Raw genomic sequence first — 26026 nt, 5'->3', positions numbered from 1 at the left:
GCCCAGCAAGCCTTGCAGAGAGGAGGCCCCGGGCTCCCCAGCGCATGCCCGCCCCTGCTCTCACCTGTGTCTGAGGCCGAGACAGCCTTGGTCAGCATGCTGTCGGTGACCACGTTGAGGGCACACAGGCTGAAGACCAGGCCAGGCATCAAGAGGCAGAAGTGGAGGACGTTGGACATCAGGGCCTGGCACGGGGCAGGGCGGGGAGGCCATGGCGACTGGGGGGCGCACGGGACCAGGGCGGAAGTGCCCATCCCTGAAGCCCCCCAGGGAGGGGTGGCCCTGGAGGAAGTGGAGGGACCAAGGGGCCCAGGGGCTCCAACGTGCACTGGGCATGTGCAGAGGGTAGAGGGATGGGCCTGGGACCCCGCCCCTCGTCGTGGGTGCCTTGGGTTGGGGGGGCTGCCCTGAGGGAAGGGCTCACCATGGCCACTCCCACCGCGATGAAGATGAGCACGCTGGCCCGGAGCAGGGTCCCCTCCGAGAAGTGGCTGCTCAACCACCCGATGACCACGCCCTGAATGACCTGGGGAGGCAGGGGGAGGGGTGATGGTGGGAGGGGTCTGGACGGGGCTGTCCCCTGCCCTGGGGACCTCCCTTGCTGTCGGCAGCCCTGGGGGTCCCCTCCTGGACCTAGCGGCCATCAGGTCAGGGTAGAAGAGAAGGTCTCGTAGTGTGTGTGTCAGCAGCGGGGTCCCTGGGGAGATGGGGCTGCCTAGGCCCCTGACCCAGGCACCTGTTCCCTTGTGCAGCCGCTCATAGGGTCACCGGCCCCTCCGAAACCCATCCTGTGTCCTTAATCTGGTGTGATGAGCACATGTTCCTCCAAGGAGGCCGGACCACCGCCGAGGGCAGGTTCGGGAGGCAAGGCTTATGGGGTTTCCTCCAGAAGCACTTGCTGTGCTGCCCTGACTCCAGAGCAGGAGACCCCTGTGGCCCCTGTCCCCTTCGCCCCCGTCTTTAGCGCTTTGGTTGGGGGCAGGACTTGGCGTGTCCCAGATGGGGAGGCCCGAGCCCAGGGACATGTGCCCGTGTGGGCTCCTCCGCACAGCAGGCCCGCAGACGTCTCAGCCACTGTCCACCAGGGGCCATCCCCAGTGGGGGCCCAGGCCCGCAGCTCTGTGTCCTCACCATGCCCCAGTCACAGCAGGTGAGTTGAGGCCCACGGGCTGGTGTCACTTGCCCCAGGTCCCAGAGCAGGAGCGGGGTTCGGGGTGATAGATGGTGAACCCCAGCACCTACAGGTGCCAGGGAAGGTGAGGCGCTCCCTTTCCTGCCACTGCTCCTTTCCCCGAAGCCAGATGAAAGGGCCGGGCCTCCAGGGGCAGGCCGCTCCCAGATCAGGATGGGGCTCCCCATGGTCCTCTCCCCGCCTCCACCAGGCAGGCAGCAAGAGCCAGGGGTGCCCTCAGGGGCTAGGAGGGAGGCTGGGGGTCAGCGTCCCCAGGGGTCAGGGACATGCTGCATGTCCTGGGCGGACCTAGTCCAGCCATGCTCAGTGGGGTCACCCGCCCCCCTCACTGCCTGCCTGGCCTAACAAAATTGCTTCAAACCAGAACCATAAATAAATGTCCTTTAAAAAAAAAAATCCTACTTTCAGATTTGCCCGATCTTAGATTTGTTTGCCTCTTTTTGTTGAGGAAGGTCTATTAGGCAAGTCCCTCAGCACAGCGCAGCTGGAGGACTCTCAAGACCATGGTGGGGTGACATCTGGCCTCGCCATTCATATGGACACCCAGAAAAAAAAAAAAGAAAAACATATAGACACCCAGACCAAAACCCTGGGGCGGTGCTGTTGTGCCTCAGTTTCCCGATTCGCTTAAAAAAATCCTACACTGGGGCGCCTGGTGGCTCAGCGGTTGAGCGTCTGCGTTCAGCTCAGGGCATGATCCCAGGGTCCTGGGATCGAGTCCCGCATTGGACCCCCGCAGGGAGCCTGCTTCTCCCTCTGCCTGTGTCTCAGCCTCTCTCTCTTTCTCTGTGTCTCTCATGAATTAAAAAAAAAATCCTAAACTTCCGTGTCTTGCAGGTTACTACACGGAACTGGAAGTTAACAAACAGGCCCGTCCGCTCACACCTCCCCCAGGGGCAACATGGGCTCCGTGAAGCACTCACGTTGCCTGCACCCCTCTCTAACAGCGCCCAGAGACCCTCGTATGACCACGTCCAGCCCCTGCGCAGACCCTCTCTGCAGCCCCCACCCTAGTGTCAGGACATCCAGGCCCCTCCTGCCCTGCAGACCACCCCCCACAACGCGTCCTCAGAGCCTAGGCCCTCTGCCTCAGTCCGCTCAGCAGCTGGCAAGCTCCCCACCACAGGCCCTTTGCACCTGCAGCCCTCCCAGCCCCTGACCACTGCCCTTCTGAGGACCCTGTTCTCCCGTGAGGTCCTGGTCACCCCGACACATCAGGTGTGTAGGTGACTGGGTGCTGATCTGCCACTGTGGTGGCCCAGCACCTGGCCGAGTGGGGGCTCTCACAGGAGGGTCTGCAAGTCCCCTGGAGAGACACCACCATCTCCTTGCGTTAGGACCACCCAGGGAGCGGGGCAGGGGATGCCGTGGTTCCCCTGGGGTCCGGCTGCCACTGCCACACTTCAGGAGGGGGCAGGAAATGGTTTGTAGAGGGAGGCAGCAGGTGGAGGGTGCCAAGCACAGGCTCGGCTCACCCTACAGCGGGGCTGCCTCTCGGACCCTCGGTGAGCAACCCTACCCTAGGGGGCCTGGGTGCTGATGGTGCTGATGAGGGGCCTTCAGGCGTCTCCCTGTAGACGTGAGACCCCCACCTCTGTGCACAGAGGTTCCAGAAGCAGCCACCCCCAGGGTAGCCTGCCATCCCTACAGGTGCTGGAACCCCAGGCCCAGCTCAGGCAGGGTCGCCACTGTGGACCAGGTCCTTGCCCAGGCCGCAGGCTACTAGTCTGTCCCCGGGGTCCAGGGCAGAGCCTGGGTGGCCGGGGGCAGCAGTCTAGAACCCTGCCCCAGAGGCCCCAAGTCTGGTTTGCTGTCATTGTTGTTTTGTTTGTCTCCCAACCCATCCAGGCCCGCGGCACCAAGGCCCTCCCTCTGCCCTGCGGAGCTGCCACGGGAGCTACTATTTTAGCAGCGGGGTCCCGACCGCTCCTGGGCCCAGCGGTGGCGGCAGCATGGGGAGCAGATGGCCTGGAGGTGCTGGGAATGTCATGCGCTTCCGGAGAGGTCCCAAGCTGCCTCCCCCCAGACGGTCCCAGAATAGCCCCTCCCGCACTCCGGCTGTTGGGCAGGCGTCCAGGGCGGTGGCAGTGTGTCGCCACCTGTCCCTGCCCCGGCCCCCCAGCCTGGCACAGATGCCTAGGAGAAGCCAGGGCCTGGGAGATGGCACACAGGACACCTGTCCCACCTGAACACGCTTCTCAGGTACCTCCTGCCCTGGGGCCACCAGTCTCGGGGCATTTCACGAGGACACAGTGATTGTCACTCAGGTGGGACCCCCAAGGTGCCCGGCCTGTTCTGAGCACTCATTTAATCTGCCAAACACCCCACAAGTCACTGTGGTCTGCCTCACTGGATGGACAAGGAGACGGGTACCTCAGCTTGGAGAGCTTGCCTGCTGTGGGTGGGCAGCCTTGTCATGTGCCCCCCCAACAGGCACCACTCCTGCCCTGGCCTGTCCGCAGTGGGGTGCCGGATGGACACCGGGTGGACCCTCGACACCAGCCTTTGCTGGGCACTAGCCTCCTTCCTGCCCTCTCAGCAGACAGGACCTCCAGGTGGGTGGGTGTGGACACAGGACGCAGGCCCATTGGTGGGAGCCTGGAGCCGGGACAGGAAGGCAAGCCCACTTGGGGGCACAGTGTGCACCCCGGCTGGCAGGAGGGCAGCCGGAAGCTAACCATGCAGAATGTGGATGGCAGGAGTGCAGGACAGCCTCCGAGCCGTGGAGAAACTGAGGCAGGCAGGCTGCACGGTCCATCGCATCCGAAGACCCCTGACCCACCCGAGGCGCACCTTGAGCCCCTGGTAGCCACTCACCATCTGGAGCACCCCAAAGAAGGACGTGAGGTAGCCGGCCTGAGCGGCATCCAGCTGGAAGAAGTCCATGGAGATGATGGAGAACATGACCAGGAACAGTCCTAGGAGAGGCAAGGAGCAGCTGCCTGGTTGTCCCCAAGCCACTGGCCGCAGGGCCCGCCTCCCCTGTCAGCTGGGCTGGGAGCCCTGGTCTAGCCACAGTGACTGGTTCAAGGACGACTGGCAGGTGACGCCAGCCGGGTCCCTGACAGCTTTCCTGAGGATTCTGTGGATCTCGGGCACGGGAAGCGTGGCCCCAGGGACCAATGGAGACAGTGCCGAGGAAGGTGCCAGAAACTACCCTGTGGCCAGGCTGGCCGGAGCCCAGGGCATCCTGTGTGAGGGCTGTTGGGCCCCAGGGCTGACAATGTGGGAGGATGTGACCCCAGGCCCTCTGGTGGCCCCCAAAGACCCTTTTGACTGAAGTCAGCCCCAAAGAGCCAGCCTGGATCCGGCACAGCTGTTGAGGGCCCAGCCGGGCAACATCTGCTTCCTCCTCCCCGCCCGTGGACCCAACCCCGAAACCTCTGCTTTTGCAAGAGTGAGAACTCTCTGAGGGCAAGAGATGAACTCTTTGGCGCCAGCAAAACACCTCATTAATTTGTCCTGTGCTGCCTCCCAGTTAGAGGACCCCAGAACAGGGGGCTTGGAGCCTGCCCGGTGGGGTGCTGAGGACTGCGTGTGAGGGGGGCCTGAAGGCTGCGGGGGAGGGGCACTGCTTTTCTGTTCTACCCCCCTCACTCCTTTTTTTTTTTTTTTAAGATTTTATTTATTTATTCATGAGAGATACAGAGAGAGAGAGAAGCAGAGACACAGGCAGAGGCAGAAGCAGGCTCCGTGCAGGGAACCCGGTGTGGGACTCGATCCCGGGACTCCGTGATCAGGCCCTGGGCTGAAGGCAGCGCTAAACCGCTGGGCCACCCCGGCTGCCCTACCGCCCTCACTCCTGCAGCCATTCGGCATGAACCGGGAGCCTCTCCTGCGGGACCCATGTGATGGGTGATGGCACGGGGAGGCTGCGGAGCTCGGGACCCCGGCGGAGGGAGGGGTCCACGCCAGGCTCGGGGACTTACCGGAGGGGAAGCCGGACACCACCTTGACCAGGAACACGGGCAGGACACCGGGCTGCAGCAACAGGCGGCTGATGGCTTTCAGGTCAAAGATGCTGGCCTTGGGTGCGCCTAGGGGACCCCGGGAGGCCGCTCAGACCACCGCATGGCCCTCTCCCCAGCTCCCCGACCTGGCCTGGGCCCTGGGAGGGGGCGGGCAGGCCTGCAGGGTGGCGGGGAGGCCCTTCTCGGGGCAGCTCCACACACTCCTAGAGCCAAGCCCTCAGCTCCCACTGACCCTGGGAGGCACCAGCACCTCCACTCGCAGGCAGCCTGGCTCAGCCCTGGCCCTCGCTGCCCCGACCTGTGTGACCTGCTGGCCACCGGCAGCCGCTGGGGAGTGGGGGCCATGGTCTGGCTGCGAGCACCCACCATTTCCTGACCCAGTGACCACCTCTAAGCATTGTGGTGTCGGCTTCCAGCTGCGTGTGGCTGGGCGCCCCCTGCCCTCCCCACCTGCCCAGCTCTCCTGGAGGCCAGTTTGGCTGTGCCTCTATCCCCTCCAGGGCCCGGTGCATGTCCTCCCTCCTGACCTTTCTGGGTCCAGGCTTTCAGTCACTGGGCACAGAGGCAGGGGTCCCCTGTTGGCTCCTCTGTGGAGCCCTGCCCTCCCTTGTGGGCCTGGGAGGTCCCACATGTCCTAGCTGCACCGCTCTGCCCCCTACCTTGGCACTCCCCAGGACCAGTGTTCCTGCACACTTCCAGGGGAGTACCCGGTGGGGCCCACCTGGAGGGGAGTACCTGCTGGGGACTACCTGGAGGGTATACCTGGTGGGGCTTACCTGGAGGTGTAGCCTGGGCATTGGCGCTAACCCCCTTCGTGCTGGTGGGGATGCAGGTGAAGCTGAGGACAGCTGCCACAAGGCTGGCCACAAGAGCCACGAAGGCTGGACACTGAATCCTGGGGGTGACAGCAGTGGTCACACAGGACTTGGGTCCTTGGGTGTGGGTACCGCGTGCGGCATCTCCTCCATAAGCCCCTCAGCCAAGCTGGGGTCTGGACAGCTGAGAACAGCTCAAACCCCAGCAGCCACATCCCCACAGCCCGTGACTGGGGGCAGGGGCGGGACTCACAGGGCACATTCATGAGGTGATGCGATGAAGAAGCACATGGAGCTGTCTCCAGGCCCGAGGCTCACACGCAGCTGCAGCCTCTGGCAGCCACGGCAAGTGGGCCCCGGGTCTCCGAGAGTGGGCAGTGGCGGGAGCCCCGGAGCTGAGCCCTGGAGGGAGGGGAGGGGCAGCTTCTCTCGGGAGATGGGCAGCTCCCAGACTGCTGAGGGGTAGGGAGGCCCCCAGATGACAGGTCCCAGCCAGGGCAGGGGAGTCACACGTTGGGGGACCCAGGGCTCAGCTCCAGGCCTGGAGGAGCTCCCTGCATACCTCCAGCAGAAGGGGGCAGGCCATGGGTCCTGCCTATTTTACAGAGGGGAAAACTGAGGCTTCCGGAGGAAGGACCCTGGCCCCAGAGCAGTTTTCATCCCTCTGGTGGGACTGGAGTGGCCTCCTGGGGTTGGGGGGCAGCTCGCCTCGTCCTTTAGGTGACACACGTCTGGCCCTTTGGGCAGATGGGGAGCTATGTGTCAGGTGGCACTGGGATCAGGACACCAGGATGGGTGCAGGGGTGGCAGGGAGCCCAGCCTGTCTCTTGGCTCCACCTGCAAGAAGACCATGGGACCCCACACGGCCTCATCTGTGTCCGGGCGACCTTCATGCCTCCTTCCCATCACTCACAATGGCCTCAGGAGCCCCTGCCCATTGCGCCCCTCTTCCTGTGGGGCTGGCCATGCTGGGCTTGGGAAGGGGCTTCGGACACCACCCTCGGATGCCCTCCCTCCGGCCTGCCCAGACCACCACCCGGGACCCAGACTCAGGCAGGCCCCTCGGCGTCAGCTCCTGACACAGTCCCTCCCCAACCACGAGTCACCGCATGGAGGGCACAAGTGGCCAGGCAGGCAGTGTCACCTGATAGCATGGGCCCTGGGTGGGGCCTGGCCCCCCTGATCATGACTATTTCTTCTGGAGGCCAACCTGTCCCCTCCAGGGTGTGGAGGGGAAGATAGGAAAGAATGGGAACTTACAGAGCCAGGCCGCTGTGACCTTCCAGGCTGGTGTGCGGCCATGAAGCCCTTCCCCTCAGCAGCAGAGGAAACTCCTATACAACCTGCAAGAGCCCTTTCCACAAGCCCCAACACCTTGTCCTCCAAGAGGGGCTTGCTCCATCAGTTGGAAGTGGCTGGTCCCGAGGACCAGTGGGCCCGGGTGGGACCCTGTGCCAAGGCCCCAGTGAACATCAGACCAGGGAACACATGTGTGAACCAGGTCCTGACCCCAATTCACCAGCCCCACACCTGCCCTGTACAAGGCCTCAGGGCATAGACACAAGGTGCCCCGGCTCTCTGCGGGGGGCAGAGAAAGGACTTCCTGCTCTTGCCCACTGCTGCTGCACGCGTGTGCACAGACACGCGGGGGCACACACGCGCACATAGAGCTCCCTTGGCAAACCACAGGCAGGAAAGGCCCTGTTCCGCCCGGGGTCAGGGGGGCCGTGGGGGCAGGATCACCCCGCATCTCTGGCTAGGACCCCCCCAGACTCACACCGTTGGTCAGGGGCGGAGCTGGCCTTCCTTCCCCCACCTCCATCTGTGGCCCCCCAGCCGACTCCCACCGCCCTGGATGGTGGATAATCGGGCTTTCTGACCACCAGGCTTCTGAATGAACTGGCACGTCTGCGACTGACAGGCCAGGGGGTCAGAGGCCCGGACTCAGCCCCCTGGGGAGGGCCGGGGCCAGCAGGAACGGATCTGTGACGCGGGCAGGGACTCCCCGGCCCCGATGGCTGGCCCCAGAGAGAAGGGCCCTTTCTTCGGGACCTGCACGTCACTGCTTGGGGCCTGGCGGGCAGGGACAGAACCTGCTTTCTTCACCAGATGCCCCGGAAGTTCGCGGGAGCAGAGGCGGCCACTTAGATGGCTATTTTGGGAGGCTGGTGACAAGCGAGGGCCGGCGGCACAGAGCCAGGGCCCTCCCTGTGGCATCGCACCCACCCCTCAGTGATGGCTGCTAAACCAGGGGGCCCCAGAGGGAGTAGGGGGCCTCAGCTTCCCAGGGGACGTGGGGGGTGTCCTCCACCCCCCCCAGACCCCCCGCCGACTCCCCAGGACAGATGCCAGAGGGAGCAGAAGGCCAGGGGACCACGGCGGCCAGCTCAGCCCCCGCCCCACCCTGCACGGAGGGCATCCTCTCAGCCTGGGAGCCCTCTGGCCTCCAGGACGCAGCTTGGCGCCCCTGCCCAGGACGTGTGGGTAGGTGCGCCCCTGAGCACCGGGCACAGTCAACTCCCCGCCGGGGCCTCCTGCCCCCTTTGTGCAGGATCGCGGACGGCCGCGTCCGGTTGTTGGCTCGTTGGAGCCGGGTTACAGATTGAGTGTGGACCCCGAGGGCAGGCCACGTTCAGGGTGTCTCTGCCTAAACACCCCTTCGGGTTTTGGTTGAATGGACGGACAGGAGGCCCGAGGGATGCAGGCCATGAAGGGACCCCCGGGCAGGACTCCGGACATCCGTCTTTCTGTCCTTTTGCCCTTCTCTGCAGTGACCTCATTCAGATGCAATGAGGGCCACCCTCTCGGGACACCGAGGGCTGCACGGGTCCCCAGGGGCTGCCTGGCCAGCCTGGAGCCCTGCCCACCGGCCACAGTTTGTCATGGCCAGTCGCTGGCGCTGGTGGGACGGTACGGCTGACTGCGACCTGCCTTTCGTCCTTAGCTTGGGGCCTGCCGTTCACCAACATGACGTCGTCAGGAGGGCAGCGGGCCAGGCCATCTGCCCACCCTGTGTGGGTGCTATGCTTTTGTCCTCTCCGACCACAAGGTGACAGTACTCACGAAGCCAGTGCTGCCCTCGCCCCTGCCCTGAGGGTCCCCGGGCCCTCTCCTATCCGACCTGGGGGACAGACTGGGGTCAGCTGTGACCCAGCTTCCTGTGACACAAGGATGTGAAAGTCATTGGCTGTCCAGCCTGGAGCTTGGGGTGGAGAAGTCACCCTGCCCTCCCCAATCCCATGACACTGTCACTAGAACAATGTCTGAAAATGAAAGTCTGTGGGGCCACTCCTGATTCAGCCTCCCTCTAGCTTCTGGGGCCCAGAAAAAAAGGATGAAAAGCCTTGTCTGGCCTGACCCTCTGTAGCCCTCTGTGTTCCCTGAGCACTTGATCCCTCCGCTTCAACCACACAGGCCTCCAAGCATGCCCTATGCCCCAAGCTCCTTCCTACCCCAGGGCCTTTGCACAGGCTTTCCCTTGGCCTCGCCCATCCCAGTCCCACCTTCAACAATTGACTTCTCCCTCCCCTGTCAGGTCTCAACTGAGCTTGCTCTGGGCCAGCTGGGCCCTGTTCCTGCACTTCCCGGTCCCCGGAACACCCAGGGTCCTTCTGCTGGGTCTCTGTGTCCCCTCCTACCCTCCCATGGTGGGCACCAGCAGGCCTGGCTGACCCTGCAGAGCCTCGGTGAGACTGCATGAGCAGCAAGTGTAGTAGGCTGCTGGGCTCAGCCACCACACACTCTGTCTCAGAGTCATTCAGGGCAGCCCCGAGTGTTTACTCATTAACTTCCAGGGGAAGCAGTGGTGTCACCGTGTCACCGGGGCGGAAACCCTGTCAGCAGGATAAGGGCTTCCCATTCCCCGGGCCAGACCAAAGGCTGAGATAACATCCCAAGTCCTCAGGGAGATAAGGAGCATAGTAAATTCCCTCTGAGTCACCGAGGGCCCAGTGGGCAAAGCTGGTGGCAGTGCTGGGGCCGGGGCAGGGCCAATCACTGGCCAGCGAGTACCCAGCAGGGCTGCCAGGTGACCGTGACACAGAAGTCAGTTTGCCTGACCTCCAGGAGCAGAAGCTGCCCTGGCCGGCTGCAAATCCTCCCAAGCCTAAAGGAATTGCTATCCCCATGGGCATCTGTCCAAACCCCGAGCCCTTCCAGGGACCAGAGCCTTGACTATACCCCGTGACTTTGTGGGGACCAGCCCCTCAGAATCAGGTGGTGGGAGGCCTGCCCACACCAAGTCCAGGAGTCGGTCCCACTGCCAGCAGCGTTCGCCGGATGGCTCCCCTTTCCAGGAGCCCCTGGACCCCATCCCCTGGGACCTAACTCAGAGCCGTGAGTCACAGAGTGCTCCCCACCTGCTAAGTGACTCAGGGCCCTGGCCTCCCAGCTGGAGCTCCCCGCTGAGCCCAAACCAGTTATACCAGTGCCCGTCCCACATCCTGAGGCTGCCAAATCCACTTCCTCCCCCTCACCCCCCCCGCTGCCCCGGAGGTAGGGGGCATGGCTGAGCCCTTTCGGAGGACGGGTCACAGGGTACAGACTGGGCAGGAAGGTGATGGACAAGGAGCCCTGACAATGTGCCTGGGTTTCTACTGGGGACAGGGAAGGGAGGCGGGATGTGGTCTTTGCGGCGGGGAGACAGGGAGACAGGGCGCTGGCCCCTGCGTGGGGCACAGGATGGAGACCTGGAGCCACATGGAGGAGACACCCTCTCCCGGGGGCCTGTTTCCCCACCCATCCCCGCACACCCTGGACACAGTGCGGGTGCGCCCATTTCACAGGTGAGAGCACCTGTCCAGGTAGGTGACAGTAGGTGCCCCGAGGTCCACGGTAGCGGGTGGCTGGGCTGCTGAGAGCCCAGGTGGGTGGGGCAGCCTGGGGGCTCCTCCCTGCCCTGCCTCTCCCTCTCCTACACCCTCTTTACCCCCTGACCCCCCCTAATATGCCCCCGATCCTCTTTCTCTTGCTCCCACCACCCCAGTGGCAGGGCCCTCCTCTCTGTGACCCACACGCCCCTTGGCTTCTGCAATGTCCTCCTGGATCTCGCTCCCTTCCTGTCCTCACTGTGTCTCTCCCTTGAGCCCCGCTTCTAATATGAAGTGCCAGGTCTGGGCTCAGGCTCAGGGCTCAACCTGAACCAGTTCCCAGGGCTTAAAAACCACCCATATGAGGACATAGCCCCGCTCTGCCCACTACACACCCCCTCACTCAGCTGAGTGACCCACAGCTGCCCGACCCACAGCCTAACAGGCACCAGACTCAGCCCAGCGTGACCTGGATCCCTCCAGCACCACGGATTGCTCAGATCTCAGCAGGATTCATGGCTCGCCCAGGGCCGCCCCAGGGTCCAGGCATGGCCCTGTGTTCACACCCACATCCCACCCATCAGCAAAACCCAGGCATACCCTGCCCTCTGCCCTCTCCCCCCACTGCCCTCCCTGGTCCAGCTGCCCCCTCCTGCCTGGACTAGTACAATAGCCACCTCAGTGGTCTCCCTGAAGTGGCCCTTGCTCCCCTGTTCTCCACACAGTAGCTGGGTCACACTCAGGCTCCCTGGCCTGGCCCCCTGTGCACCTCCCCTCCATCCCTTCCCTGTTCCCCCACTCCAACCATACCAGCCTCTTCCCTTCCCCAACCTCAGGGCCTTTGCATCTGGCGGGGCTTTGCCTCCCCAGATGTCCTCCTGCCACCCTTCTCAACTCCTTCAGGTGAGGCCCTGGAGGCCACCTGTCCATCTGCCCTTAATCCTGCTGTATTACTTTTGACTCCATGCAGCTCACCCTGACATTATAGAAATACATATCATTTTCTCTTTATCTGAGGACTTGGCCTCATCACCGCCGTGTCCCAGAACCTGGAATCCCAGGGCACTTAGTAGCTGTTCAGTAAATAGTGGTGAGGGAACAGGTGAAGGGAGCCCCACCTTCCCCACTGCAGCCTCCTGCCTGAGCAGAGACAGACATCCACAAGCCAGGCTCTGGTGAAAGTACTGGGGAGGAGACGGGTGGGGTCAAGGACTTCCTGTCCAGAGGAAGCTGGTGGAACGAGGTCACCCTCCCCTCCTCTTCTCTGGTCCCCAGGGATCAGCCATTCCCCACCCACATCTACTGCTGTTGAGGTCTGTCTGGAGGTACTTGGGGAGCCTGGGGGAGCTGATGCCCCCAGAGGCCCAGGCTAGCAGAGCATCCACCCAAGACTGGAAGGCCTGTGTGCTTATGTATGAGTGTGTGTGTGTGTGATTCAGACACCAGGAGGGCTCCTCCCCTGAGCGGAGTCCCAGGGCAGCTCCTCTAGCCCTGCACAGGGCGGCTGGGTCACTAGCTGGCACCGGGCCTCCACCCACAGCTGGGCTCCTGCTTCCGAACCGAAAGCAAAGGCTGTGTCTGAATGAAGGCCAGGGGCAAGGTCCATTCCTATGAAAGAGGCCGATCTGGAGTGAGTGTTGGGGTGCTAGGGGTGGGGAGGAGGAACCGGGTGGGGCGCCGGTCTCCCAGCGGAAATGAGGCTCCCCTCCCTGGCCTGGTGTGGCCTCTCCAGGGCTAGGCGTGCTGGGTCCAAGGTCACGCTCTTCTCCCCGGGGGTGGGGTGGGGGGCACTCCTAGGGCCGCTGCACAGACAGCTCAGTGCAGTTCCGAAACCTCCAGAAGCAGCCCCCAGGGCCCCACTGGCCCGGCCGGGACCCCGCCTCCAGGGCCTGCCCTCTGGTTTCTCTAGGTCCAGCCTGACTGCCTCGTGACCCCTGACGGCAGCAGGTCCCCCCAGCTGGGACCTCCTGGGGCCAAGAGGCGGGGGGTGGGGTTACCCTGTGCGGGCGCTGCCCCGATGCGCACCCTGCGGGGCTGCAGCGCCTGTTGACGGTGGGTGCGCGGTGTCCGCCTGGCGGGGAAGGGGTGAGTGGGCGGCCCCGCCCAGGCCCCATCCCGGCCCCCGGCCCGCCCCCCCCCTTTCACGGGGGCCCAGCTGCACCCGCCCTCCAGCCCGCCGCCCCGGCTTCCCGCCTCACCCGCACGCGGCGCTCAGGGTCCCGCCGAGCAGCGAGCCGAGGATCATGCCGACGCCGAAGCACAGGCCCAGCCTGCCCAGGGCCGCCGGCCGCTCCTCGGGCGCAGACAGGTCCGCTATGACCATCTGGGCGGCTGGGGGAGGCCGGGGGCTGAGCGCGGGGCCCAGGCCGCGCCCCAGTGTCACCCCTGCTGTGCGCCCAGCCCGGCCCCTGAGCTGACCCCTGTCCCGCCCTCTGGCTCTGGCCTCGCCCCACCTCCCCAGGTCGCACCCGGGCCCAGGCGCCCCCCACGGGCCCCCCCAGTCCTCCCGCAGCCGGGAGACACCCCGCCTGGCACTACCTGGCAGCCCGTGCGCCAGCGCGGCGGGCAGGGGCGCAGCGTAGAGCAAGGCCAGGCCCGGCAGGCTCGGGCTGCAGGCGGCCGCCAGAAGCAGGTAGAAGGCGGAGGCCGCCAGGAAGCTGAGCGTGAACGCGGCCCGCGCCCCACGCTGGTCGGCGAACCTGGGGGGCCCAAACCTGTGAGGCCGCGGAGAGGAGGCGGGCCCTCCCCGGCCCCCTCTGCCGCTGACGCCCACCCCCTGGGGCTGCGGATCTCTAGGCCCCGGGGATCTGCTCATGGCCACCAGGGAGACCTGGGTGCCCGTGGGCCCTGTGGGGTCTCGGCTTCCCCATCCTTCCACTGGGGCAGTTTTCAGTGATGGGGTGTCTGACCCAGCCCAGCATTCCTACTCCCTTTGAGCAGACCTTGTGGGGTCCAGATGGAGCACCGGGGTGTGTGTGTTTTACAGAAAGTGTCTCCCAGGGGCACCCAGGGGACTCAGCAGGAGAAGCATCTGCCTTAGGCTCAGGTTGTGACCTCAGAGCCCCAGGGGGCCAACCCCACCTTGGGCTCCCTGCTCAGCGAGGCGTCTGCTTCTCCCTCTCCCTCTGCTGCTCCCCTTGCTCATGCTCCCTCTCTCTCTCTCCCAGATAAATACATAAAATCTTAAAAAATAAAATAAAATATCTCCCAGGCTCCGGCCCTATCTGCACCTGTCCCCCCCGGGGCCCCTGCTCTGTCTGACTGCTGCCTCTGCAGCCCCTTTTCTGCACAGTTACCCTAAAGATCTGACTCCTGCGGGAGGAGGCCTGCCGATGGCCCTGGGCCCAATGCTCCCGCCTCCCTGAGACCGGTGGGGGTCTGGGGGTCCAGAAGAGTTTCTGCTGGGACCCCCAGCTCAGTCCAGGTGGACGTGTGCAGCCATGAGAGCATTGCTAGTATGATTGCTGTGTGGCTGCAAACCAGCGTTGGTGGAAATGGGGGGCAGGGGCTTTACTAGCCTGATAAATAGATCTCCTGGGCTCAGCGTCCCCCTCTTTGGAACAGGAGCTGCCGTCACCCTAGTGGGCCCAGGGTCAGGTCTGGGAAGCCGGCATGACCCAGCCCATGACCTCTGAGGGGCAGACCCAGGTCATGGCAGGGGAGGGCCCCCAAACTTCCCCACCTGACAGTACCTGCCAAATAGTGGCCCGCCCAGCAGCTGAAGCACCCCGAAGGTGGTCTGCAGGTAGCCGAAAGCCACAGAGTCCAGGCCCAGCTGCCGAGTCAGGTACTGCAAACACAGGAGAGGCCCGTGGGAAGGGGCAGGGGGTCCTGCGTCCTCAGTGGGTAGGGAGTGGGTGGGAGGGCACCCCTCTGGCCACTCTGCAGGGGGCCTGGGAGAGGTGCTGGGGCCCAGAACTCCGCTTCTCTTCTCAGAGCCGCGAGCCAAGCCCATTGGGACCTGTGGGTCCAGGCTTCACTAGGCCCAGGGCCCGGTGAAGGCGGCCACTGGCCCTCCCGCCCCTCTGCGGAGCACACCTGACGCAGGAGAGACCACCATTTTGGCTTCATGCACTTGAAGCTGCCTGGTGGGCTGTAGCATCTTCCAGACCAGCAAGAGATTGTCCCCAAATGCCCTGATGACCTCCAGAAGGTGGCCCATTTCCCAGTAGGACACAGGCTTACTCTTTGGGGCTTCCAGGCTCCCCTGGAATCCCTCTGGGGAGGTAAAGGCAGTGCCCAGTGTCTCTCCAGGGAACAGAGGAGTCCTGGGAACCCCATATTAGCCCTCTCTACTCCTCTGACTTCAACATCCTGTAGCGGCTCTGTCCCCCACCCTGGCCTCTGAGGTCCTGATGCCTCCCTCCAGTGAGCCCCCCTATAATGGGTTGAATCCACCCCCCCGCCCCCCCCCCCCCCCCCCCCCCCCCCCCCCCCCGCCAACTCCGTTGAAGTCCTATTGCTCAGTATTCAGAATGTGACCTTATTTGGAGATACAGTCTCTACAGAGGGAATCAAGTTTGGGTGAGGTCATTAGGGTGGGTTTGGGGTCTTTCTACATAGAGGGATTTGGGACACGGACACACCCAGAGGGACAGCCATGTCAGGAGTTAGAGGCAGATATTGGAACATGTGGGGAATGTCTGGGATCAGCAGAGGCTGGAAGAGGCAGCAAGGACCCCCCCCCCCCCCCGCCGGCCACCAGTGTTTGGTGCTTTGCCAGGGAGCCCCAGAAAGCAAATGTGCCTCATCCCTGACCTCACACCCTGTACTCTCCCGAAGCTCAGTCAAGGGCATCCCTCTGCCTTCTTTCTCGCGCACCCCCCTCCCCAGGACAGCTGGCATCCCAGGGCAACTAGCGATCCCCCTCCTCCCTCCCTCTCCTCCCAGAATGGGACAGAGGGGAACGGGGCTGCTGAGCGAGGCCGGAGAAGCCAGAGCCCTGCTGGCTGTCCGGACCATCATCCCCGTTCCCCAGCGAGCCCACGCTCTCCCCCCACCCCACGGCATCCCACCTTCTCCTCGCTCTCAAACCTGCCTCGTCCTCCCCTCCTATCCCTGCTGCCACACCTGCCCACCTGCGTTGTCCTCACCTGAGTCTCTGTCTCCTTGGCATCCCACCTCCCACCTCCCCAGCGCCTCCTCTCTCTGGCTCCATTAAGGGAAGCACACCTGCCGCTGTCTCTCCTGTTTTCCCTCCACCCCTCCCCTCTGGCCACCACCCCAAACCTTGTTCCCTTTACAGCAAAACCCTTGGACGGCCTCTGCCTCTCCCACCGCACACCCGCTGGGTGCCCGCTCCCCTGCTCCCCCAGGCTCAGCTCTGCTGCTCCTCCCACTTGCATGCCCCGCACCCCCCTCCCGCATGACCCCGCACTCCTGCTCTGCTCACACTCCAGGGAACCAGGTTGGGTCCCAGGCAGCCGCTGCCACCCCAGGACCTCTCAACTGCCCATGGCTCTCCACTCCGTGTCCAGAAGCATCTGGAATTCAGCACATCCAGAACTGGCTCCCATGGCCTCCCCCAGACACTGGCTCCTCTGTTCCATCACTGATGCCTCTGCCTTCCCACAGCCACATCCAGTCCATCGGCAACTACTGTGCTAGACCTTCACCACAGTCCCCAAGGCTAGCGGCTTCCTGCCTTCCCCTGCCAGCCGCCTTTCTGGAGCTTTGCCTCCCCTCTCCTGCCCTCCCCTCCCTCCTCTCTAGCTGCACTGTTCTCACTACTACCCCAGGGCCTTTGCACCAGCCTGGCTTGCTCTTTGTTTCCTTTAAGGCTGCCTTCTGGGGGAGGCTTTCCTGCCCCCAAACCCACCAGCTGTCTGTGGGCACCCTCAGCCTCTGCAGCAGGCCTTATTTTGCACACAGCACAGTCTAAGACTTGGATCGTGAGTCTACATCTGCTATAATCCAAGTTCTGAGAAACGGTGCACACAGTAAGCGCTCAGTGAGCATTTAAAGAACAAAACATGCAGCCTTCCTGGGAGCTCCAGCCTTGCTCTGGGCCTTTCACTATTCACTGGCACTCCCTGCACCAACCTTCCCAGGGAGGGACATTGTGGCCCATTCACGATGGGATGGCAAGGCGTCTGCCCAGGCCCCCGGGCTGCTAAGGATGGAGTCAGGGCTTAGAGGCAGGGAGTCAAGGCTCACTGTCTGGCGGGGAGCCCCTGCCATGCCCACCGTGGTGGCAGAGGCAGTGCCCTCTCTTGCCCAGATCCCCGGGGGAACAGGCTGCTCAGGAGAACCCCCTAGGGGTTCTTTAAAAGTGGCCTGTAACCACCCGCCTACTATTGTGGGCAGAATTCCAGATCTGGGGAGGCCACAGAGGAGATGGGGCCAGGCCTGCCCTCATGTCCTGGCTGGGGAGACAAGTAATTTAATATCGTGCCACAGGATGTGGGGCGTGGGCCACCTGCAGGAGGGCTGACCACGCAGGATCTGGATGGTGGGGAAAAGGTTCTAGGGTCTGCAGGTGTCGCGGAGGAGGCCGTCCGGAGCTGAGGCCTGTGAACAGGAAGGACAGAACCCAGCGGGTGCGGTGGATCAATAGGGCAATGGCCCCCAGGGCGTGGGAGGGACAGGGCCAGGCCAGCCCAGAGCAAGGCAGGGCCACAAGAATGACTGTGCGACAGTGGGGGTGGCTCCCTGTGGCCCCTCCCCAGGGCTGGCCGTGCACCAGAGCACAAAAAGTGCTGATGGATGGACCGAGAGGCACAGTCCCCGGGCTCTACAGCTTGCTCAGATCCAGCGTGGTGAGTGGCCTGGGCAGCCCTGGGCCCCCATCCCCGGCCCCTGCCGTGGCACACAGGGTAAGTGAGAGGGACAGTTCCTGCATGCCAGTGGCCAGGCCCCCTGTGGGCAGGGACTCACCGGCAGGATGGAGAACCGCATGAAGAGGCAGGTGAGCTCCAGGGCAACCAGCACATAGGTGAGGACGATGACCCGGAGACGGCCCGGGGTGCCTGTCCCCCTGGAGTACTGGCCCCGGGCCCCAGGGGCTCCAGCTCCCAGCATCCTAGCAGGTGCAGCAGAAGAGCCTGGCCGGATCCGAGCAGGAAGCCGGCACAGCGGGCAGGGGGCAAAAGTCCTGTTGTGCTGGGCAAGGGTGCTGAGTCACGGGGCGGGAGGAGGGCAGTGCCCGGCCTGGCCTTGCGTCGAGGAGAGCGCCTGTGGGAGAGGCCAGTGCTGCAGGACCCCCGGCCGGGCTTCCAGCCAACTACTGTGCAAGGTCAGGCCACTCTTGCCCTCGGAGAACATGGCAGGTGGCCCTCCGCCTGCACCACTGACATCTCTGAGTGTAGGGGCGCATGGCTCCCTGGGAACCTGCAACAGAGGCCCTGCTGGCTTGTGGGGGCCAGGCTCTGTGCCCCACGTGCCTTACACAGGAAGGCACCAGCACCCCATTTAATGAGGGGAGCCCCATTTTAGAGGCCCAGATGGTTGCTGGCTGCAGTTCAGGTAGGCGCCTCCTGCATGTGTGGGCCTTGTTTTTTGGGGCCCTGTTGCTGGGAGGGCGGCTCCTTAGGCCCACAGTGTACCCCCCACCACGATGGAGCAGTTCTAGAGGAAGGCTTACCCCCACCCCCAATCCCCCAGCTACACCCCAAGGGGGCATCGGGAGTGGCCTGAGGGTGCGGTGGGGGATACACCAGGATCCCCAGGCAGGGCAGCTCTGTGTACCTTCTGCTGCAGGGCGAGGTCTGCTCTCCAGCCCCCCAGCTGGCAGAAACTCAATTCTGTGGCTCCACAGAAGCCCCTGCCCCAAGGGTGGGCTTCAGAGCCTGGGGTCCAGCCTGGGTGACAGCAGGCGGAAGCCCAGGACTGCTGCTTCTGGCACCCTCTCCCTCCAGGCTCAGGGAGGCTGGGGGAGGCGGGTAGAGGTTGGGAGCCTCAGGTCAGGGGCACCCGGCTGGCTGCGCAGAGGCTCCGCACTGCAATGAGTGCACGCCAGGGGATGCCCTTGCCAGAGTGAGGTCTGGTGCCTGCCTTATCCTAGGGTTCTGATCCAGTGGGGTGAGCTCTCCTGGGGTGGGCTCTGGCCTGGCCCTTCCGTTGCTGGGCTTGGGTACCCCTGCTCTCTGGGTGACCTGGGACACCAGCCTTCCTGGGGTGCCAGAGACTCTGGCCCAACGTGTCTCGAGGGGCTTGGTGCCTCCCCCCACAGCTTTTCTTCCAGGTTGGTGGGGGAGGCAGGGACTCTGACTTCTAGAAGGGGGCCAGGTGTCTAGTCCACACATCGGGTGGACAGAGTGGGAGGAGGACAAGGCAGAGGGACCGGGGACAGCGCAGGAAAGGATAGGAGGGGAGACAAGTGGAGGGAAGGAAGGGAGAGGGGGAAGGAGGGCAGGGATCCTTGTTTGCCCCCCCCCCCCCACTGTCTGCACAGAGACCCAGAGGAGGGGCTGGGGAATGGGGCATTTCTGGAAACAGCTCCTGGGCCCTCTCCCCACCTCCCCCTACAGACCAGTGGATCAATCCCTCATGTCACTCAGCTGCCACTTCACCCCTTGGCCGGGGCCAGCAGAGACCCACGGAATGCAGGTACACCTGGCTTCAAGTGGTCCCTGGGGGTGGGGGGAGGGCTTGGGGGGGCAGTGGAGTGCTTACAGCCCCTGATCCCGATCCCCTGTGGAGTCCTCGGAAGCACACAGATGCCCCCTTGAAATCAGACACAATTCCCCAGATAAGGAACCGGATGCTGGTGTAGGACACAGTGGCCCCGCCCCCGGCGCCAGGCCACAGGCCCAGATGTCAAAGCCAAAGTCCCCTCAGCCTTTTGTTAACTACAGCTCAACGGAGCAGAAAACTGCCAGTTCCGAGGAGCCCAGCCAGGTGGAGCCGACAGCCACCAAGGTCCTCCTGGGGTGCCGAGGGACAGCTGGGGGGAAACCAATGCCCAGCTGTTAGGGGCCCAGCCAGGGAGCCTGGGGCCCTCGCGGGCCTGATTTCAGGACAGAGGCCAGCTGGCCTAGGTCAGCAGGGGTGTGGCTCACACCACACCCCCCACATAGCGGGCCTCTGTTTGAGGAAGAGCTCCATCCCCACGGTGGAAATGGGGGACATGTGTTTGTACCTGGGGAAGGGACCTGCTGCTCTCTGCCAGCCTCAGGGGCTGTGCTGAGAGCCCAGAGCCCGGGCAGGTGGACCAGCAGGGGGTTCCCAGAAGAACTTCCAGGAAGGGTTGCCCTGGGTTGACGGGGACGTGGTGTGTGAGATGCAGGAGCCCTGGGAGGAGGACTGGAATCCAGGTGGTTCTGTGCTCTGTGAGGGTGAGGTGGGGGATGGGACTGTCTCCAAGAGGCTCCACAGCCCCCCAAGGCCACAGACCTGGTCAGGAGGCCGGGACATCATCTGGCTCCTTCTGGGTTCTCTGGGCAGGAGTTGGGGGTCAGGAGGCAGGAGAGGGAGGAGTGAGAGTCTGCAGCCTGCCCCAGGGCAGGTGAGGGAGCCCGAGGTCACTGCAGAGCACGTGGGGTGGGCAGGAAGGAGCTGGTTACTCACCTCCCTTCCTCCTGCGTCCAGCAGGGTCTTGGAGAGCTTGGAACTGGTTGGAGCAGAAGTAATCGGCTCTACCTGAGTATTTGTCATGAACCAGCTCCTCCGTGTGGGCGGGGAGCTTCCTGGTCTTGAGAGTGTGGGAAAACTGCCCTCTGGGCCGCAGGAGGAGAGAGGAGTGGGGGAACTTGGAAGCCCCAGTGGCTCTTCCTTCTCCAGGCTAGCCTGCCCTGCCCACTCGGCCCCTCAGCACTCGCCGGGCACTTCTCTAGGACCCGCGCCCAGCCCCGGAACCACAAGTCTCCTGGGCAAGGCTGATTCAGGCCCCTGCAGGAATCAGGGGCGGGGTTAGGGAGGAGGGCATCTCAGAGGAGGTGACAGGAGGATAAGGAGGAGTCTTGAGGATAAGCGAAGGTTGGCCAGGTGCAGGAAGGGCCTGCCAGACTGAGAGCTGAGCCCAACTTCAGGTGTTTTGAAAGCTGAGAACCTTTGATGGGGTGGGGGCAAAGGTGTGTGTGGGGCTAGACTTAATTCTGGAGAGGGTTGGTGAGGCCAGATCTCTGAGGGTCTGGTTGGCCACAGTAAGGCCCTGGGGGAGCCCCAGAGGCCTTGGAGGGGGAGGCACGGGGTGAAGGGGAGGTGTGCCCTGGGGAGGGTCCCTCTGGCTCAGATATGCTGGAGGGTGAGACCCATGGGTGTCTCCCAGAGCTGGCAGGACCCAAGGGCCTGCCTGGGCATCTGAACTGGGGATGGGCTGCACAATAGGCAGCCTCGCTGAGGCTGACCACTGTGCGCTGGGCTCTGGGCCAGGTGCTGGTGATACTCAACCCACAAATGTGACTGCCCCGGTGTGGCTTGTTATAGTGAGCCTGAGAGTGCATGTATGTTCATGTGCGTGTGCACACAGGTGCATGTACGCGTGTGCATGCATGTATGTGCATGTGCAATCGTATGCTGGTAGACACATGGGTGTGCAAGTACACCACATATATGTATATGCATGTGTGCGCATATATGTGAGCACATGTATACATGCACACACGTGTACAGGTGTGTGCATGTATGTGTGTTGTGTGTGTGCATATGTGTGAGGGGGTAGATAATACCCAGTATGTGTGATAGGTAAATTATATAGTGATTGTGAGCGTGTGGGTTTTGCTCTGCAACGGAGCCACTGCAGGATTCTGAGCTTCCCTTATGTTCTTCCAGAAGGAGCCTCTGGCTGATGTGCAGATCAGGGACTGGGCAGGTGAGGGGGAAGAGGGCGGAAGGGCCAGCACAGGGAGCCTTGCTGTCCCAGTAGGGTGAGGGGGCAGCGGAGGGGGTGGCGGGACTCTGCACACCTGGGGAAGGAAGAGCTGGTGTCCTGATGGACGGGGCGGGGCCGAGAGAGCACCTGCAGTATGGCCTGCCATTAGCCGGGAGGTGGGGGTTTCTCCAGGGAGAACATGCTGGAACTCCATGGCCAGGTGGGCGGAGACGTGGGTCAGTGCAGGCGGCGGGAGAGTGTGGTTTGCAGCCGTGGTCTGAGCTGGAGGCTTGAATTCGGGCACCATCCTCGGGAGATGAGCCCTTTTGAGGGTCGATGAGAGGCCAACGGAGCTCATTCTGCTATTACTCCCCGAGGGCCCACCTCAAGCGTTGCCTCTTCAGGGATGCCCCGGGGTTTTGGTGGCAGGACCCGGACGGTGGCGGCGGGACCGCGGAGGTGCTGTTCCGGCCGCGGCCAGCAGGGGCGTCAGACGCATCTGTGCTGGGGCCTGGCTTGGGGGAGGGTGTGCGGCTCCTGCTTCCACCTGGTGCGCTGTCCTCGGAGTCAGAGCCTTATAAGGGGCGCCCCAGCCCACTGCGGGTGGCGGGGGCCTTGGCTCACCAGCTCCTTCCCAGAGGCCGTCTGGTTTAGGGTCTTAGAGGGCAGAGTCATTTTGCAGGTGCCACACAAGGGGTTGTGCTGGCAGGTGCCAAGGAATCTTCCAGAGCTGGAGTCTGCAAATAGGCTGCTGGGGTTGGGGTCTGGGCGGGGGCCTGGGGGGGCTGCGCCTTGTCCAAGGCTGGTTCTCTCCAGCTGAGTGTTGGGTTGGTTCTGACTCACCCTCTAGGTAAGTGTGTGGGATTGAAGCCTTTAGGTTATAGCATGGCCGCATCCCCAGGGGGCTTCTCCACCGGCCTCTGGTGATCCAGCGACCCCAGAATCAGGTGGAATGAGGGCAGGAGCCTGCTCAGGGGGCAGAAGCTGGGGTCCTGGGACGCACAAGCACTCACCGGGCTCACACTGGGCTTTGCTCTTCTCCGGGCTGTGTGCTGGGACACAGGGTCCCTCACTCCAGGGCCCAGCAGGCTGCTGGAGGCGTCCGTGGTGGGAGGCCTGCAGACTGGAGACCTGGGACCCTCCAGTGGGACAGTGTGGGGTGGTCAGGTCCCCTTCCTCCCACAATGGTCTGGGCGACCAGAGCAGAGGAGGAACAGGGGACCCTGTCTTGGGAAACTCAGACTTGGCCTGAGGTGTTTCTGGGACATGGGGCTTTCCAGGTAAAAATGGGGACAAACCTGGATGGCTGGTCACTCTCCCTTTATGGATCCCTGGAGGCCAGACAGACTCATGCTGGACCTTGGCCTGAGGGAGGGAGGGAGGACGCTGGGGTGGTGGTGGTGAGAACCACAAGGTCATGGGGTCCCCACCTCCAGCACCCTCGAGGGACGCCTCACCCTGACTTCCGTACTCGGGAAGGAACAGCTTCAAAGGAGGGGGTGTCCATCCAGGGAGGCCGGAGGGGAAGTGGCCAGCAGCTGGTGGTCTGGCCTGGCAAGGGCCTCTGAGGGGGTGTGGGAGGGCGGAAGGGCAGTCCGGATGCAGGAAGACACAGGCCTTTGAACTTCCCAGGGGAGCAGGCCTCAGAGAGAGCAGCTCCGCACCTGTCCACCAGGCTGCAGTGGGGAAACCAAGGCAGGATGTGTGGCAGGAATACACTCCTCTTCATGAGCCCCGGGGCTTTGGTCTCCCAACAACACATGCCTGGGGGGTGGGGGCTGGAGGTCTGCAAATGCCTCGTAGGTACCCAAACCTCTTCCAAGCACCATCTGGAAGAGGCAACACCATGTTCTGACCATCCAATCCCACATCTGGTGTCTTCTAGAACCTCTGTCCATTGGAAACTCAATAGAGAATCCATCCAGAAAGAAGCAGGAAGAACTTTCAGGAAACCAGAAGTCACAAACTCACAAACCCCTTCCTACTCTGGAGAACTCTGTGGCTGTCACCCGGCCACTTTCCCCTGCCTGGATGGCACTTTTAAGATGCCTGGCTGTTTGGTGTCTGCTGAGGGCCACCACACCGACATCGGCTTCCCTTCCACACTCTGGATACCCTGGCACCCGGCTGGGCGAGATTCTAGGGGACCTGGTGCCTCCTGCCCCAAGGCCCCTGGGCCCCTGCTCCATTCCAGGGTTGGCTGGCTCTTGCACACATCTCGAGTGAACTGAAGAAGAGTGAGTGATAGCCCCAGCATCCACTCTGCCCCTGGCCCCCACGGGACTCAGCACAAGTCACAGCCCTGAAAACCCTCCCCAGAGCCTGTTCCATCAGGCAGCTGGCCCCTCTGCACCCAGCAGCCCCAAACCTGCCCTGGCTTATTCACCTGTTTCTGACTCCACCCACCAGCCTGGAAGCCCCTGGAGGGGAGGCCCCCCCCTGAGGTCCCAGGGAAACACTCCTAGCCTAGAACCTGATTGGACATTCGAGGAGGAGGGCCTGCTCAAGGTCACACTGCCAACAGGGGCCTGCCAGGCTACCATAGCTAATGTCCAACCCAAAGGCAGTCACTTGCTTCACTATTTTCCATAAATCAGAATTCAGAGCATCCGGGGCAGGGGGCTCCTCAGGGAGGCTCCAACTGTAAAACCCCAGCAGCCCGTGTGCATTCCAGGTCTTGACAAGGGGCTTGTGCTCTCAAGATTGTATCTCCGTCTGTGAACCGGACAGGACCAATCTCTGCCGTCTGGGAGGATTAATGAGATAACTGGCATATAAGGTGCATGCACGGGGCTGCCCAGCACAGAGAGGGTGCCACCAGCAGCAGCTGGGTGCTGACCAGCATCCAGCTGGGGCTGGCTCAGGACCCTGTTGAGCACTAGGCATGCACACAGCTGGGTGGGATGGGTCTGAGTGTTCAGTGGAGCCAGGCCACCAGAGTCATGATGAATGACCTGCATCCCATGGGCCTCTGGGCTCTGGAGGGGACGGTGGCACTGTCCAGCTGCCTAGTGTGTAAAGACCATTCTGCTCTGCCTGACAAGTTATTAGGGAACTGCCTGTGACTGGGTGGGGGGCATGTGTGCCCGTGTTGGGGTCTGCATCTCCCCACCAGCCCATGTCCCTGCGCTCAGAGCAAAAGTCCAGTTTAAATTACAGTGGCAGCTGGAGGTGCCACTGGTGTTGGGGCTGTGATTGCCTGCCGCTCTAGGACAAGGAGGGTGCTGACCACTGTGCCAGGCTCATGTGGACATGGCCCCCGAGCCCCATCAGGAGCCTTACAGGTGAGAAAACAGAGGTACAGAGAGGTTAAGCGACTGGTCCAGGGTCACACAGCCAGTAAGAGGCAGTTGCTCTGACTCTAAAGCACAAAGGCTTGTGCTTGGCCAGGCAGTGCCCCCTCCCTTGTTCCCTGCCCCAGCCCCCTCACCACGAGAATGCTGCGAGCATGGAGTGGCCAGAGGTGGAAAAGCCATGTGGCCGCCAGCAGGAATCCAGGCCTACCCACACTCTGGGGGTGGCTGTGGGCTAGGGCCATCCCCTCTGTCCCTCTAGCAAAGGGGCACCCAGCATCATGGAGGTACCTCTTGCAACCATCCTTCCCGACCCCTCTTGGCCTCTCCTTAGTCACGCCCCATACCCCAGGGTCCCAGAGCCCTCTGACCTTGTCTTTCCAGGACCCACCTCTGCTCTGGCCCGGGGCCACTATGATTTCCTGCCCGCCTGACTTCCCCGATTCCCCACCCCCCTTCCAACCTCTGCTCACGGCACCTGATGCCACCATTAAATCTCAGGACCCTGGACCCCAAGCTAGAAGCCTCCTGTGCTCCTCGATGCCTTTGAAATGTCACCAGCTCCCAGGCTGGAGTCCCAGGCCCGCACGCCTGGCCACTGAAGCCAGCCCTGGCCATTTGGCTCATTCTGGGGTTACTTGGGACCAGCCATGCTGGGCTTGGCCACCTCTCTGCCTGGGACCCCTGCCCTTCCCAGATTCCCCTCTTCATCCCAGTCCTCAGGTGGGCTCTGATGGGGGCTCCTGCCGTACTCCTGCTTCCCACCATCCTAGATCAGGCTTTGTACCTGGCCGTGGGCAGCTGGGAGGCAGACCCAGGCCCTCCCTCCTGGCCATGGGGTTCCCTTCAGGTTCATCTGTGGAGGGAAGCTGGGGGACTCTGGGGCACACACTTCTCATCAGGCCTGCTTTCCTCTCTGCTGCTCCCCCAGCAGGGGCCAGGCTCCATGCCCAGAGCTGGACTTCGGGTGACCGCTTCGGTGGGCACCATTGTGAGAAGCAGCTGGAGCCGGGTTATTCTTGTGACCGATGGACTGGTGCTATGCTTGAGTGTCGGCCGGCGGCCGTCTGGGCCCAAAGGCAAGGGCAGGCCTAACGAGGAGGCCCAGGCAGCCTCAGGGCTCTCCACCGCCCGGGGCCTTGGCCAGCAGCACTGATGGAGGGACAGCAGGCAGGGGGCGATGGGGGGGGGGACAGC

General features: G+C 63.3%; 2 protein-coding genes across 13 annotated transcripts in view; one reads left to right on the top strand and one right to left on the bottom strand.

The window, feature by feature from the left end:
- The window catches only part of SLC22A18 (solute carrier family 22 member 18), a 19908-nt gene extending 2102 nt beyond the window's left edge, over positions 1–17806 (bottom strand). The window contains exons 1-9 of one of the 3 annotated variants that reach the window (XM_025451831.3): positions 17663–17806; positions 14479–14576; positions 13325–13485; positions 12985–13117; positions 5940–6058; positions 5122–5229; positions 4010–4110; positions 425–526; positions 65–185 (exon numbers count right to left, since the gene is read on the bottom strand). In XM_025451831.3, the coding sequence (XP_025307616.1) occupies positions 65–185; positions 425–526; positions 4010–4110; positions 5122–5229; positions 5940–6058; positions 12985–13117; positions 13325–13485; positions 14479–14576; positions 17663–17806 (1087 nt within the window). Of the gene's footprint in view, positions 1–64; positions 186–424; positions 527–4009; positions 4111–5121; positions 5230–5939; positions 6059–12984; positions 13486–14478; positions 14577–17662 lie in introns of all 3 variants that reach the window. The other 2 variants (XM_049096379.1, XM_025451832.3) reach the window with 2 other exon arrangements.
- LOC112663214 (uncharacterized) lies at positions 11658–26026 on the top strand. Of its 10 annotated transcripts, XM_049096390.1 has the most exons (5): positions 15221–17601; positions 19255–19333; positions 23422–23773; positions 24211–24315; positions 24696–26026. In XM_049096390.1, exon 5 carries the CDS (start codon positions 24974–24976, stop codon positions 25922–25924), a length of 951 nt encoding a protein of 316 aa, XP_048952347.1. In that variant the 5' UTR covers positions 15221–17601; positions 19255–19333; positions 23422–23773; positions 24211–24315; positions 24696–24973; the 3' UTR covers positions 25925–26026. The 10 variants fall into 10 exon arrangements, with proteins under 10 accessions (XP_048952343.1, XP_048952346.1, XP_048952347.1 ...); XM_049096388.1 differs by adding an exon at positions 21497–21536 and having other exon boundaries at positions 15221–17544; positions 23422–26026; XM_049096385.1 differs by adding an exon at positions 21497–21536 and having other exon boundaries at positions 23422–26026.

The sequence above is a fragment of the Canis lupus genome, chromosome 18 (genome assembly GCF_003254725.2).
Source record: "Canis lupus dingo isolate Sandy chromosome 18, ASM325472v2, whole genome shotgun sequence".
Classification (NCBI taxonomy): Eukaryota; Metazoa; Chordata; class Mammalia; order Carnivora; family Canidae; genus Canis; species Canis lupus.
The sequence above is the reverse complement of the archived record's forward strand: the minus strand, read 5'-3'. Positions and strand labels throughout refer to the sequence as shown.